This window comes from Aulonocara sp. 'chitande type north' Nkhata Bay, linkage group LG3 (genome assembly GCF_057382095.1).
Source record: "Aulonocara sp. 'chitande type north' Nkhata Bay isolate Kocher_YH1m ecotype deep benthic linkage group LG3, A_spYH_male_GT1.1, whole genome shotgun sequence".
Lineage (NCBI taxonomy): Eukaryota > Metazoa > Chordata > Actinopteri > Cichliformes > Cichlidae > Aulonocara > Aulonocara sp. 'chitande type north' Nkhata Bay.
The window spans coordinates 3,633,430-3,645,612 of record NC_141346.1 but is presented as its reverse complement, the minus strand read 5'-3'; the positions used below and the strand labels follow the sequence as shown (position 1 = coordinate 3,645,612).

The 12,183-nt window shown below is 40.4% G+C and overlaps 1 protein-coding gene across 3 annotated transcripts in view; it reads right to left on the bottom strand.

Moving 5' to 3' along the window:
* LOC147333545 (protein NLRC3-like) overlaps nucleotides 1-12,183 on the bottom strand; it is a 59,471-nt gene that overhangs the window by 8,843 nt on the left and 38,445 nt on the right. For all 3 annotated transcript variants that reach the window (XR_015128372.1, XM_086286329.1, XM_086286328.1), the window contains exon 9: nucleotides 4,218-4,391. Coding sequence is in view for 2 of the 3 variants with exons in the window: in XM_086286329.1 (XP_086142455.1) it covers nucleotides 4,218-4,391 (174 nt within the window). In the remaining variant the exon portion in view is untranslated. The remainder of the gene's footprint in view (nucleotides 1-4,217; nucleotides 4,392-12,183) is intronic.

Below are 12,183 nucleotides of genomic sequence, written 5' to 3'. Positions count from 1 at the left end.
TATCACGAAGCATTGCAGTACTAAACAAGGCAAAACAGGTATTCGACAGAACATCACTTCATATTCTCTACTGTTCACTGGTTTCACCATACTTAAGCTATTGTGCAGAGGTCTGGGGCAATAACTATAAAACCACATTACATTCACTTTTTACTCTTCAAAAAAAAAGCAATTCGAATCATCCACAATGCAGGTTATAGGGAACATACAAACTCACTATTTTTGCAGTCTGAAATATTGAAAATTGACGATATAGTGAAATTCCAAACAGCACAAATTCTATTCAAAGCAAAAAATAAAGAACTGCCAGGTAATATTCAGAGTATGTTTTTTTTTGAAAGAAGGAAGTTATAATTTAAGGGGTTTTTGTAACTTCAAAACAATGAAGGTACGTACTACAAGAAAAGGCTTTTGCGTTTCTGTTCAAGGAGTGAAATTATGGAACAAACTGAATATGGAATTAAAGCAATGTCCAAACATAAAACTGCTCAAAAAGAGTTATAAAAATATGATCTTCTCGATCTATAAAGAAAAGGAAAATATTTAAATTATGTGAATGTCTCTATTTAAAAACAAACAAACAATAAATTCATGATGTGATATTATAGTATATAGTATATCAGAAATCTGTTCACTATTTTTATTACAAATTATATCAGTAAGGAAGCTGACTAAATATTCACTGATAATTTATGGGACAGGGGTGGGATTAAATAAGTGTATACTTCTTCCCACTCCCTTTCAACATGTAAATTAATCAGAATGTTTTTTGTATGTAATTTGTATAGTATTTTTTTCTCTCTTATTTCTTTTCTAAATGTACTTGTATATTGTTCACATGTTGAAATAAAATTACCAATCCAATCCAAAAAGAAAAATGCAAACTCTTTCTTTTACATTAAGGTGAGCAGCTAATGCTAATTTGATGTGAATTAGCATTATCTACCTAATGCAGGGATGGCTCAGTAAGGGGCAGGGATAGCTCAGTAGGTAAAGTGGTGGCCCCGTGATCGGAAGGTTGGGGGCTTGAATCCATTGAACAGCTACCCTGAGGTACCACTGAGCAAGGCACCGTCCTTCCACACTGCTCCCCAGGTGCCCAGTGAAGCAGTAAGCAGCCATTAAGTGAATGGGTTAAATGCAGAGAGGAATTTCCCATGGGGATCAATAAAGTATACTTTAACAATGCTAGTAACAAATGCTAACACTGTTTTCCCTTGCTTTATAACAATGTGAGCAGCTAATGCTAAGTAGGCTGCAATTAGCAGCTAATGCTAATTTAAGGTTTTAAACCATTAGCAGCTAATGTCAACACCGTTTTTCCTTGCTTTATACCAATGTAAGCAATGAAGTAAGCTGATGTTAGCAGCTAATACTAATTTGATGTAAAACAGTTTTCCCTTAAATTTTCACAATGTGAGTAGGTAATGCTAACACTCTTTTTCTTTGCATTATGACAATGTGAGCAGCTAATTCTAAGTAGGCTACTTTGCTCTGCATTTTTTTTGACTGAGTGCTATAATAGATTCCCAGCTGAATCGACAATACATGTGTTGTCATGTGTTAAAGTGAATTGTTAAATGTTGTCATTTTTTATGCCTACCATCTCTACATTGTTTCAAACTGTGTGATCAAAGACATTCCTTTGTCGCCCTCCCCAGCTGTCTAATGGTGGGGGAGGCTGTAGTGCTTTATTACAGGCGCATCCTATTTGAAGGTTCTGTTTTGTTGTTTAGTAAACTTCCTCCCCTTTATGGCCTCACCTACGTTTGTGCATGGTGAACCAATACAGGATTTGAGCCATATAAAGGGTAGGGGGAGATTAACCTCTTTATGACCAAGAATGTTGTTTAAAAACAGTTGTAATCAGGAAGTCACGCACACAGAGATATATACACACACACACACACACACACACACACACGCGTGCTTACACGTGCAAACAAATACACACTGTCGAGAAAAACATCTCATTTTAAATCTCACTGTGATATCATTTACATGCACTGTCATTATTTCATCATTACTTCATTAGTCTGTATCACTTTATCATTAAATATTATCATGTATCATTTGAATTAACATTTAAATAGATCAGTTGGAAACCACCAGAATAGCTGGACCTCCAGAAGGCTCAGCTGCAGCAGTTCACATAAGGACATTTGAACTCTTTTTAGCCTGATCCCACAATTTCACAAAATACACACACTTATTAAGAACAGGGAGGTCGTTTCAGGACAGCCTCTCTGTTGGACACACAGTCTCACAAAACTGCACAACATATCACACACTTGTTTGTCTCTAAAGTAGCAGCTGATGTCTATATAAGGAGAACTTTTTGAGTGTGGGGAACTGTTATCATTTCCAGTAAGATCTAACTGTGACGTCATCAGGGTAATATAAGGATGGGGAGCGCTCTGCTCGAGGAAGTCCGGCTCTTCCCACACTGTACTGTAATGTGTGTTTTTAATAAAATACTTTATTGACTCACTATGGACTTTTCAGTCGTATGTCTCTTCCTCAAAATTCGAACCGCGACAACACATAGTGCCTTATCTTTTATAACTATAAGGGGGTTTTACAATGGGTGGTGCTTGTGTGTACTGTAACTGTTTTAAATTAAAGGTGGCAAGCGGAGGCCTAAGTCGGAGTCATTTTGTGGTTGGATTCAGAGTGCTTTTCTGAGACTCCGACCGGAGCTTTCCTTGCGCAAGTGAAATCGATTGATCGCTGCTTGTCTGGCTTCCTTGTCGTTAACGGGAATAAGTCTCTAAACCAGCGGGGCCCGTGGAAGCGCAGACCCAACATTTATTGGTCCTTCGAGCCGGATCCGAAGAATTTCACTGAACACTGAGGGGAGAGAGGACACGCCGAAGACTGTCGACAGCCAGGACGCTAGGACGCCTGACAAAAGTCCTGGAGCGTAAAATTCGCGACCTGATGGACGGCGACTGATGGGATCCTGGGATTCTCTCTCGTGAACGAGAAGCAACACAACGGTAAGTGAATAGAGAGCGTCTCTATAAACGTGTGAATGAATTAATCTTAATGACCTTGTAGTACCATATCACCCTATTAGAGCACTTCGCTGTCACACTGCAGGCCTGCTTGTTGTTCCTAGAGTATTTAAAAGTAGAATGGGAAGCAGAGCGTTCAGTTTTCAGGCCCCTCTTCTGTGGAACCAGCTTCCAGTTTGGATTCAGGAGACAGACACTATCTCTACTTTCAAGATTAGGCTTAAAACTTTCCTTTTTGCTAAAGCATATAGTTAGGGCTGGACCAGGTGACCCTGAATCCTCCCTTAGTTATGCTGCAATAGATGTAGGCTGCCGGGGATTCCCATGATGCATTGAATCATATCTGTTATTAATCTCCGTCTCTCTTCCACAGCATGTCTTTATCCTGTTTTCCCTCTCTCAACAACATCATGTACATATTTTTCTGTTATTGTTGTCAAACAACAGAATGAGAATGAATTATTGATTTTAACACGGCTCATAAACAGCATTCAATTCAATTCAATTCAATTTTATTTATATAGCGCCAAATCACAACAAAAGTCGCCTCAAGGCGCTTCATAGATACAGAGAAAAACCCAACAATCAAATGACCCCTATGAGCAGCACTTTGGCGACAGTGGGAAGGAAAAACTCCCTTTTAACAGGAAGAAACCTCCGGCAGAACCAGGCTCAGGGAGGGGCGGCCATCTGCTGCGACCGGTTGGGGTGAGAGAAGGAAGACAGGATGAGCTTAGGAGCATTAGCTTATCAGAGTTTCCAGGATTTAAGCTGTCATTTCCAAATGTTTGCTGCTCCTGTCTGCCTTTTTGTCACACACACAGACTGAAATGATTCACAGCCTTGTTTCATCCTTCTGTCAGTGTCACAGATTGTCACTGTGACTGTGGACATACAGCATGGGACACATAAACATGGCTGACACTTTATTAAGTACATAGTGGCCACTATCTCAGGTACAGCATACCTGTGACCTAATAAAGTGTATTTAAAGTTACTAAATGTTGTCTTTGTCAAATATATTTGGACCTAACATAAATATCTATGTACTATCCAGCTAGACTAGTGTGTCTGTCCCTGAAAATATTCCTGCATGTGTGATTGTTCATGTCTCATCTGCAGGAAAACAAACAGGAAGTGAGGGAAAGACACAGGACATGTTTCCTGCTTTTCCTCCTCTATCAGACATTCTCTCCATACCTGAGAGTGTCCAGTCTCCAGCCTGGATCCTTCAGTCCAGCCGAAAGCAGTTTCATTCCTGAGTTCCCTGGATGATTGTAGCTCAGGTCCAGCTCTCTCAGATGGGAGGGGTTGGAGCTCAGAGCTGAGGCCAGAGACGTACAGCCTTCCTCTGTGATCAGACAGCCTGACAGACTGCAGACACACAAAACAACAATCCATCTGTCAACAATCATTTTCTCTTTGTCACAAGAACATCCATTTACATCCATTCAATGTAACTTTATTTATAAGTGACAATTCCCAACAGACACCAACAGTCATCTCAAGCTGTTTGACAGTGTAAGGTAACAGCCTCCAATATTAGAGAGAAAGCCCCAACCATCAGACAATCCACTGTGAACAGCACTTGGTGATGGTGGGAAGGAAGAACTCCCTTTGACACAAAGATCCTCCCAGTGAAAACAGGCTCCAGGAGGAGCATCTACCATGACTGGTTGCAGGGTGAGGGGAAAGAGAAGAGATGAGCTCAGAGAGACAAGAACAAAACACAAACTAAGGAGAGAGAAGACAAAAGTTAAGGAGATGCAGTAGTGACATATAAAAGCATCAGGAGTGAAAAGAGGGGAGAAGAAAGCAGAGCATCATGGGAAGTCCACCAACAGCCTGAGCCTATAGCAGCATAACTAAGGGATGTTCAGGGTCACCTGATCCAGCTCGAACTATAAGCTTTATCAAAAAGTAAAGTTTGAAGCTGATCTTCAAAGTAGAGAGGGTGTCTGTCTCCTGAACTAAAACTGGGAGCTGCTTCCACACCAAGTCCAACATAGCCAGGCTTTCTTTGCTGCTTTGACAAAACCTCAAATCAGAGATGATGAGCATCATCACAGTGATGATCATTTCTCTGTTAACCCTGTTGCTCTGACAATCTATCAAGCGGTGCAGGTTCATAGCTTAGCAAAGTTGTAATAAAACATTTGACAAGTTTCGAGTGCCGTGTACCACATAAAATAATTTCACAACCAGAATTCATACGTAAGGCACACGGGATTATAAGGGGCACTGTTAATTTTCAGAAAAAAAAAAATCAAAGGATTGATTTTAAGTGTGCCATATTTTCCTATATTGCCTATAGTCGTGTCCAAATTCATGGGCTGCATTCTCCTGAGGACCCGGTCTACGTGGGCCGGGTCCTCAGAAGGTTGGGTAGGCCGGAAGTAAACAGCTATGGAATTGGATGGTCGCCTTCTGATTAGCGTCACCGCTGTCTCGGTGGAGTTTAATAAACTCAGCAAGGAGCAGACGGCCATCTAAAATATAACAGGACACTGGCGTAAATTCTCGACCGTCTCACACTTCTGTTTAATCAGTTCTGTGTTTGACGTTTATTCAGCTGTGTGAAAGCCAAGGAGGAACCCACTCGGGGGATTAATTAAGTTTTATTTTATCTAATCTAATCTAATAACTTTAATCTCAGCCAAACCGATTTACTCACGAACAAATAAAACACTGAAAAAAGCCAAACAATAAAATTTTTAGGTTGTCTAAGTGACTTCTATATTACGTTTAACCTGAGTAGCGAAAGTCCGCGGTGATTTGAAAATGATGTGCCGGGAGTTGTGCCGTTCTTGGCGGCTCTAGTAACCGTCGAGCTCTCGGCTAGCTATCGAGCTGGTGGCTAACAGACGTCTACGAAAACATCTAAGCACTTTTGCAAATATGCGATATCTTGATAAACCAAGCAGATATTTGATGTTTACACAGCTTTCTCGCCTGAAAATATGTTAAAAGTTTATTTTGTGACCCAAAAAGATTAATAAGAGTAATTTTAAAACTTAGTAGCGGCCGCCATTGCCGGAAACTGGAGTTTGGCTGGGCCGCGCTATGAATTCTGGGATAAGGTGGGCCACGAAGGACACACCCGACCCATCCTTGAAATTCGGGAAAAAGGAGGTGGCATTTGGAGGAGTCTACGAATTTGGACAGCCTTCGGCTCCTGGCTGTGACGTAATCGGTCTAAAAATGCGTCCTCAGGAGGATGCAGCCCATGAATTTGGACAGGGAATTTAAAATAGCGGAAGTAGCTCGTCGACTGGTAGCTTGGAGCTCGTCGACTGGAAGCTCCCCACCTCTGTGGGTTAGGTTTAAAGTAGCTCGTCGGCTGGTAGCTTGGAGCTCGTCGACTGGAAGCTCCCCACCTCTGTGGGTTAGGTTTAAAGTAGCTCGTCGGCTGGTAGCTTGGAGCTCGTCGACTGGAAGCTCCCCACCTCTGTGGGTTAGGTTTGGAGCTCTGGGTAGCTCCCCCAGCTGGGTCTAGACAGGGTCTAGGGAATAAGTAGCTCGTCTACAGAAAGACTGGCAGCTCCCCTTATGATAAGGGTTCCGATCGCGCGAATAGGTGTGAATGTGAATGTGTGTGTGTATTGTTTTAATTAACGGAGCAAGCTGACTTTTCACGGTCCAATAAGAGACTGAGCTGCTCCTACTGTGTTTTTCTTTTACTGCTGTTCACTGACGTGCTGGTGAGTTGAGAGAACGGTCGAGTTCCGTCTCGTAAAGTTCACACCGCTTTCGGAAATAGTCCGAAAGTAGAAGGGCGTGTGAGCAACCACTCTCGTCTCTAATACCAGCGAAGGTGATAGCAGCTGTATCGTGTATATATTACTTAAACAAAAAATAAGTAAATACATAAATAAGATGGGTAATCAAGCAAGTGAAATTAAAAGTCACTCCTGCTGACGAGCAGTGGTGAGAAAAGAAAAGTCCAGACGCCGGACAAAAACAGTGTCTGTAAACTGAGAGATTTAAGAAAACAAAATATAAACAGTCAGAAGAACAGAACTCAACTGCCAGTTTAGTAAAACCAGAAGACGAGACACTGTGCAGTGTCCACAATCCTTTTAGTAAACCATCACTCATTCCTGCAGCCGCATCTGCAGCAACACCCATATCAGGAAGAACATAATCCCTTATTAAGTGAAAACTAGAGATCAAAGTAGTTTGAAGTAGTTTAAAAGGGTTGAAAACAGACCCCACTGAGTAGATATAAATATAAAAAGTACGAAATAAAGATGAACAAAGGGAAAGTTACAGTAGAAATTATCTTTAGAGTATTTGAAATTAATAATAGCAAGGATAACAACCTGTAAAGTGATATTGACAATGAAACACAGTTGGCATGATGACCATGCCCACAATGTATAAAATGAATATAAAGCAAATAATTCACACGAAAATATTTTAATAAAATAAAAATAAATAAAGTATATTAAGGCTGTGTCACTGTTCAGCCAAGGACAGTGTGTGAAAAGGTAACTGTCTCCACCTTGGGAAAAGGATGATACTGCAGGTCATCTGAAGCCCTTGATGGATACAAAATAAAATATAAATAATATATTATAATAGAACTGCCTGGTCCGCCATGCAACAGAGAGAACAAATGTGACCGCAGATTGGATGAATTCTAAATTATCTGTTTGCTGAATAACATGATCCTAACTAACAAATTGGCTCAGTAGTAGTATACTGGTACACACTGATAAAATATTATAATATGCTATTGCTGTTATATAAGACAAAGAGGATAATATTAACAATGACATAATATTAATATGAAGAGGCACCTTAGTCGGTTATGATGTGAGGTGGATAATTGTTAAGCAGTAGTCTGCATCAAGCTTAAGGTTTGCTGAAACTCAGTGTAATGACATGTGAGATGCAGACAATACAGAGAATAACTAAACTAATGAAGTGCATAGAGGCACTTGACCAGCTTGAAACCTATCATCCTAGAATGACACATTGCTGAGATAGAGCACACCTATAATAACAACCAATAAGCAAAACCCTGTAGACAACAGCTAAAACTACAGGATTGAGAAGCTGAATTAAATATGTAGACACTGCTAAGCTGATGAGCATGTTCCACATTTTCTTTTCTTTTTCTTTTTTGTTTCTTTTAGAGCAGAAGCTGCTGTAACACACCCAAAGAAAGACTCTAGGTCTGACCAACCGTCTCAGTCGTGGGCAAAAAGATGACAGTCAATAAAATTCTAAAAGATAATTTATTGACGAAAAGGATATCAAGAGATAAAAGATAAAACAGTCGAGCGTCCCATTTATGAATTGTATAAAAACACACAGTCCCAAGGCCAGAGCCAGCTATGCCACACGGCCAAGTTGCACTCCACATGTTGCCTTTAACAGGGTTAGAAGTTGTCCTTGGAGACCCACCACCCTGCAAGCATATAGTCAGTGGTCACTCAAGCCTCTGGAACTCTGCTGCCTTTAGGCTGTGGCATATAATAGGCCCTGGACTGCACAGAGAGACAAAACGACACAGCAGTGTTTGTAGTGTGGGCTATAAGTAGACCAGTGTATCAGTGCAATCAAGTACACCTGCCTCTAAGTAGTCCAACCCCATTCCAGCCATTGGCTCACCAAAAATGTGACACACACAAAACCACTCCCAACCCAGTGCAACTTCACACAATAATATGGAGCTGAATTAACACAGGCACATTAGTCTACCATGTTACAAGCTGCATGCTATTAAAAGCCAACATATGCAGACTTCTGCCTTGTTCGGGTGGCAGCATTTTTTCTTTTGTATTCTGACACATTTATGTTTTTTGTTTTTGTTTGATTATTTTGTTGGTTTTGGAAACGAATTTAAACGAACTTGTGACCATACTTGAGAGTCACAGTGACACATAGTGATTAGGCATATGATTGAAAAATGCCTAGGTTTAGAGCTGTGAGCTATGCAAAGTTAAATATATATGTGTATAAATGGGAAACAACCCTAACTTGAAAGTTTGAAATGTGTGAGATCCATGAATTGTTTGAAAAACTAGAAATTATTTAAAACTGCCTTAAGTGAAAATGTAGTGTTGCATCTATTCTCCCAAACCAAGACAAAAAAAAGAAGAAGCATTCTGTAACTTAAAAATAAGGCTGACGTGTTGACAATAGACTAAAACACTAATCCGCAGGTGGCTATCAGGAACAGAGAGGCGAGCAAAGTCACAAACACCAAGGCTGCAGACAGCCACGCAGAAACAGCAGATAACATAGAGACAACGCCTGCTAGAACCGTGGAGAGGAAGGTCACTTCACACGAGATTGTAGGAGTAGGCCACAGAGAAATAATGCAAAACAGTTTTGAGGCAGCCACTTAAGAACTTACAGTTTTCAAAGGACAAATTAGTTGTAAAGTCAGCTTCAGGCCACACAACTGTACAACAATTAACTGCCCCTTTAGAACTAGTACATACAGCAAGTGGCCGCAGGTGCTTTATTAAATGCATATATGACCCGTCGTGTCCAGTAAATTTGCTAGGTAGAGACGCTCTGACAAAACTTAAGATAGCAGTCATGCCATTCTTTTCTGGTATTACACCTGAGTGCATGCTAAATGACACCCGCCACATCCACTTTCCAGAAACCGACCGAGTATCACAACATTCTGAGATTTAAACAAACTCCAGGCCCAGATCCACCTTATGATCAGCAAGTGTGGAAGCTAGGAGAACAGCATTTGACCTTACAACACAGGCCGAAATTGTGTAGGTTACGCAGTAACCACAGATAGTAAAATAATAGAAGCAAAACCACTTTCTTCTTCATATTCTGCACAGAGCGCTGAGCTGTTAGCTGTGATTTGCGCATGTGAAATACACAAAGATAAACAAATAACCATTTATATAGACAGCCAGTATGTTTTCTCTGCTGTGCATCATTTTGCAAAAAATCTGGAAATAGCAGAGGGATCTGGAGGGATTTATGAGGTAGACCATAGAGACCATAGAGAATTACAGTAATCCAGATGAGATGTGACAAGAGCATTGACAGTGTGTCGGTACTGTGTGGTACTGTGTGGTGTGATCTGTGAGGGAGTAATTGAACAAACTGTGAGCTAATCTGTGAAAGAGGATGCAGTGGGAGATAATATCAAAAGCTGCTGTAAGGTCAAGGAGAATGAGGATGGATATAAGTCCAGAGTCAGCTGCAAGCAGAAGATCATTGGTGATTTTTACTAGAGCTGTTTCTGTACTGTGACATGAATGGAAGCCGGACTGAAACTGTTCGTACAAGTTAATTCCAGTAAGATGACAATGAACCTGTGCAGCCACTATCTTTTCCAGAATTTTTGCTAGGAAAGGGAGATTTGAAATTGGCCTGAAATTATTTGGATTGGAGGAATCTGAACCATTCTTTTTCAGTATTGGTATTATAGCAGTTTTAACAGAAGGAGGAATAAAACCAGATATAAGAGAGGAGTGTACGATATTAGCAATCAGTAAGGCAAGAGACGGGAATGAGAGTTTAACAAGATTTGTCGGCAGTGGATCAAGTTTACACGATGATGACTTTAAGTTAGTAATTATGGAAGATAGCAGAGTTATTGTGGGAAGTTCAAAATTGGATAGAGAGAATGACAGCTGAGAAGGACAAAAAAATGCAGATAGAACAATTGACCATATCACAGGACGAGGACAATTGTTGGCAATTGTTGATAAAGATTCTCAATGTTGGTGTAAAAAAAGTCCATAAATTTGTTGCAAACTGCGGCAGAGTGTGTATGTATGGCAAAGGTATCTGGGGGTTTAACAATATTATGAAATGTAGAAAACAAAGTGCGAGTGTTTCCTTCAGCGGATTCAATAACAGAGGTGTAGTAAGCAGATTTAGCATGATGAATAGCTTCTTTATAATGTTGAGATACATGTCCTTGTGAATAGTAAGTCCTGTTTTCCTGGAGACATTCCAGGCGGCGTCCAGTAGCTTTAAGTTGGTGAAGTTCAGATGAGTACCATGGTGCACAGCGAGAGAAAGAAACGGTTCGGGTTTTCTACTGTCAACAGAAAATAGGATTTACTGCATTCAGGGATATCACCCTCATTGTCAGCCATTACCCACATACTGTGTGTAGAAATACAGAAAATATTGATCCTATAAAAAGGAAAGCTAGAAAAACACATTGATTCCAGGCTCTATTTTCCTTTTTGATCTCCACTGATGCTTCTATAGAGATTGACAGACCACGTGACTTTCGCGCATAGCATGCATAGCATGGCAAAACAATCAAAGCGATGCATCAAACGCAAGCATTTGCAGCACCGCAAAACGTTCGTTCTCCGGTTCCAATACCTTCTTGCTTTTTCTGCGTCCCCCAAAAAAGTAGTGTACAAAACGAAGGAGGACAATGCTGGTCCATACAAAGACAGACTTGATGAAAAGTTAAAGAAAAGAAACGAGGAAAAAAATCAAACCAGTGAAAGGGTCAGACCCTTACGAGCACACAGTGGACAAAAGACGTTAGCGTGCTGCCCAACTTTCACCAAGCTCATATTTATAATTATACGGTTCTTGGAGTGAGTGCATACACTCATGAAGTTTAGTAACTTCAGGTCACTGCAACAAGCCCTGATACAGTTTACCAACGGATGGGTACAGGACCTTGAAATGCACCGTGTAGAACGAAAGACCATCGTACGAACAAAGATAAGCTTACCAGTCTCACAAATCATCTTCAAAAATACACATTCGTTAACCGTTTATTAATAGGACCTTTGAGCTCAAAGGAAATTAATTAGTAGTGGAAATAATTTCTGGTAGCATCGCCGAAATGTAGCAGTGACAATAATATTGTATGCTGTAATCGCACTGGACAATTAGTGATACAAAAAAACAGTTTTATCCTGTGAATAAAAGTATATGTTTTTGTCAATGTACCATGGTAATAACAGAAGCGAAACACAATATTGTGTCAGGACAATTCACTATTTATGCACAATAAACAAAGGAGCATAGCGCGACAATTTCTGTTCAGTGCCAGACTTGCTTGTAACCTATATCACCAATTATGTTATGAAAATGACGTATTAACTACTACAAAACTCTGACCTTTGTGTAAATGCTTGGAGCAGACTAACATGTGAGCTGGAGTGTTCTGGGACGTTATATTTGGTCTTTGAACGGCTGC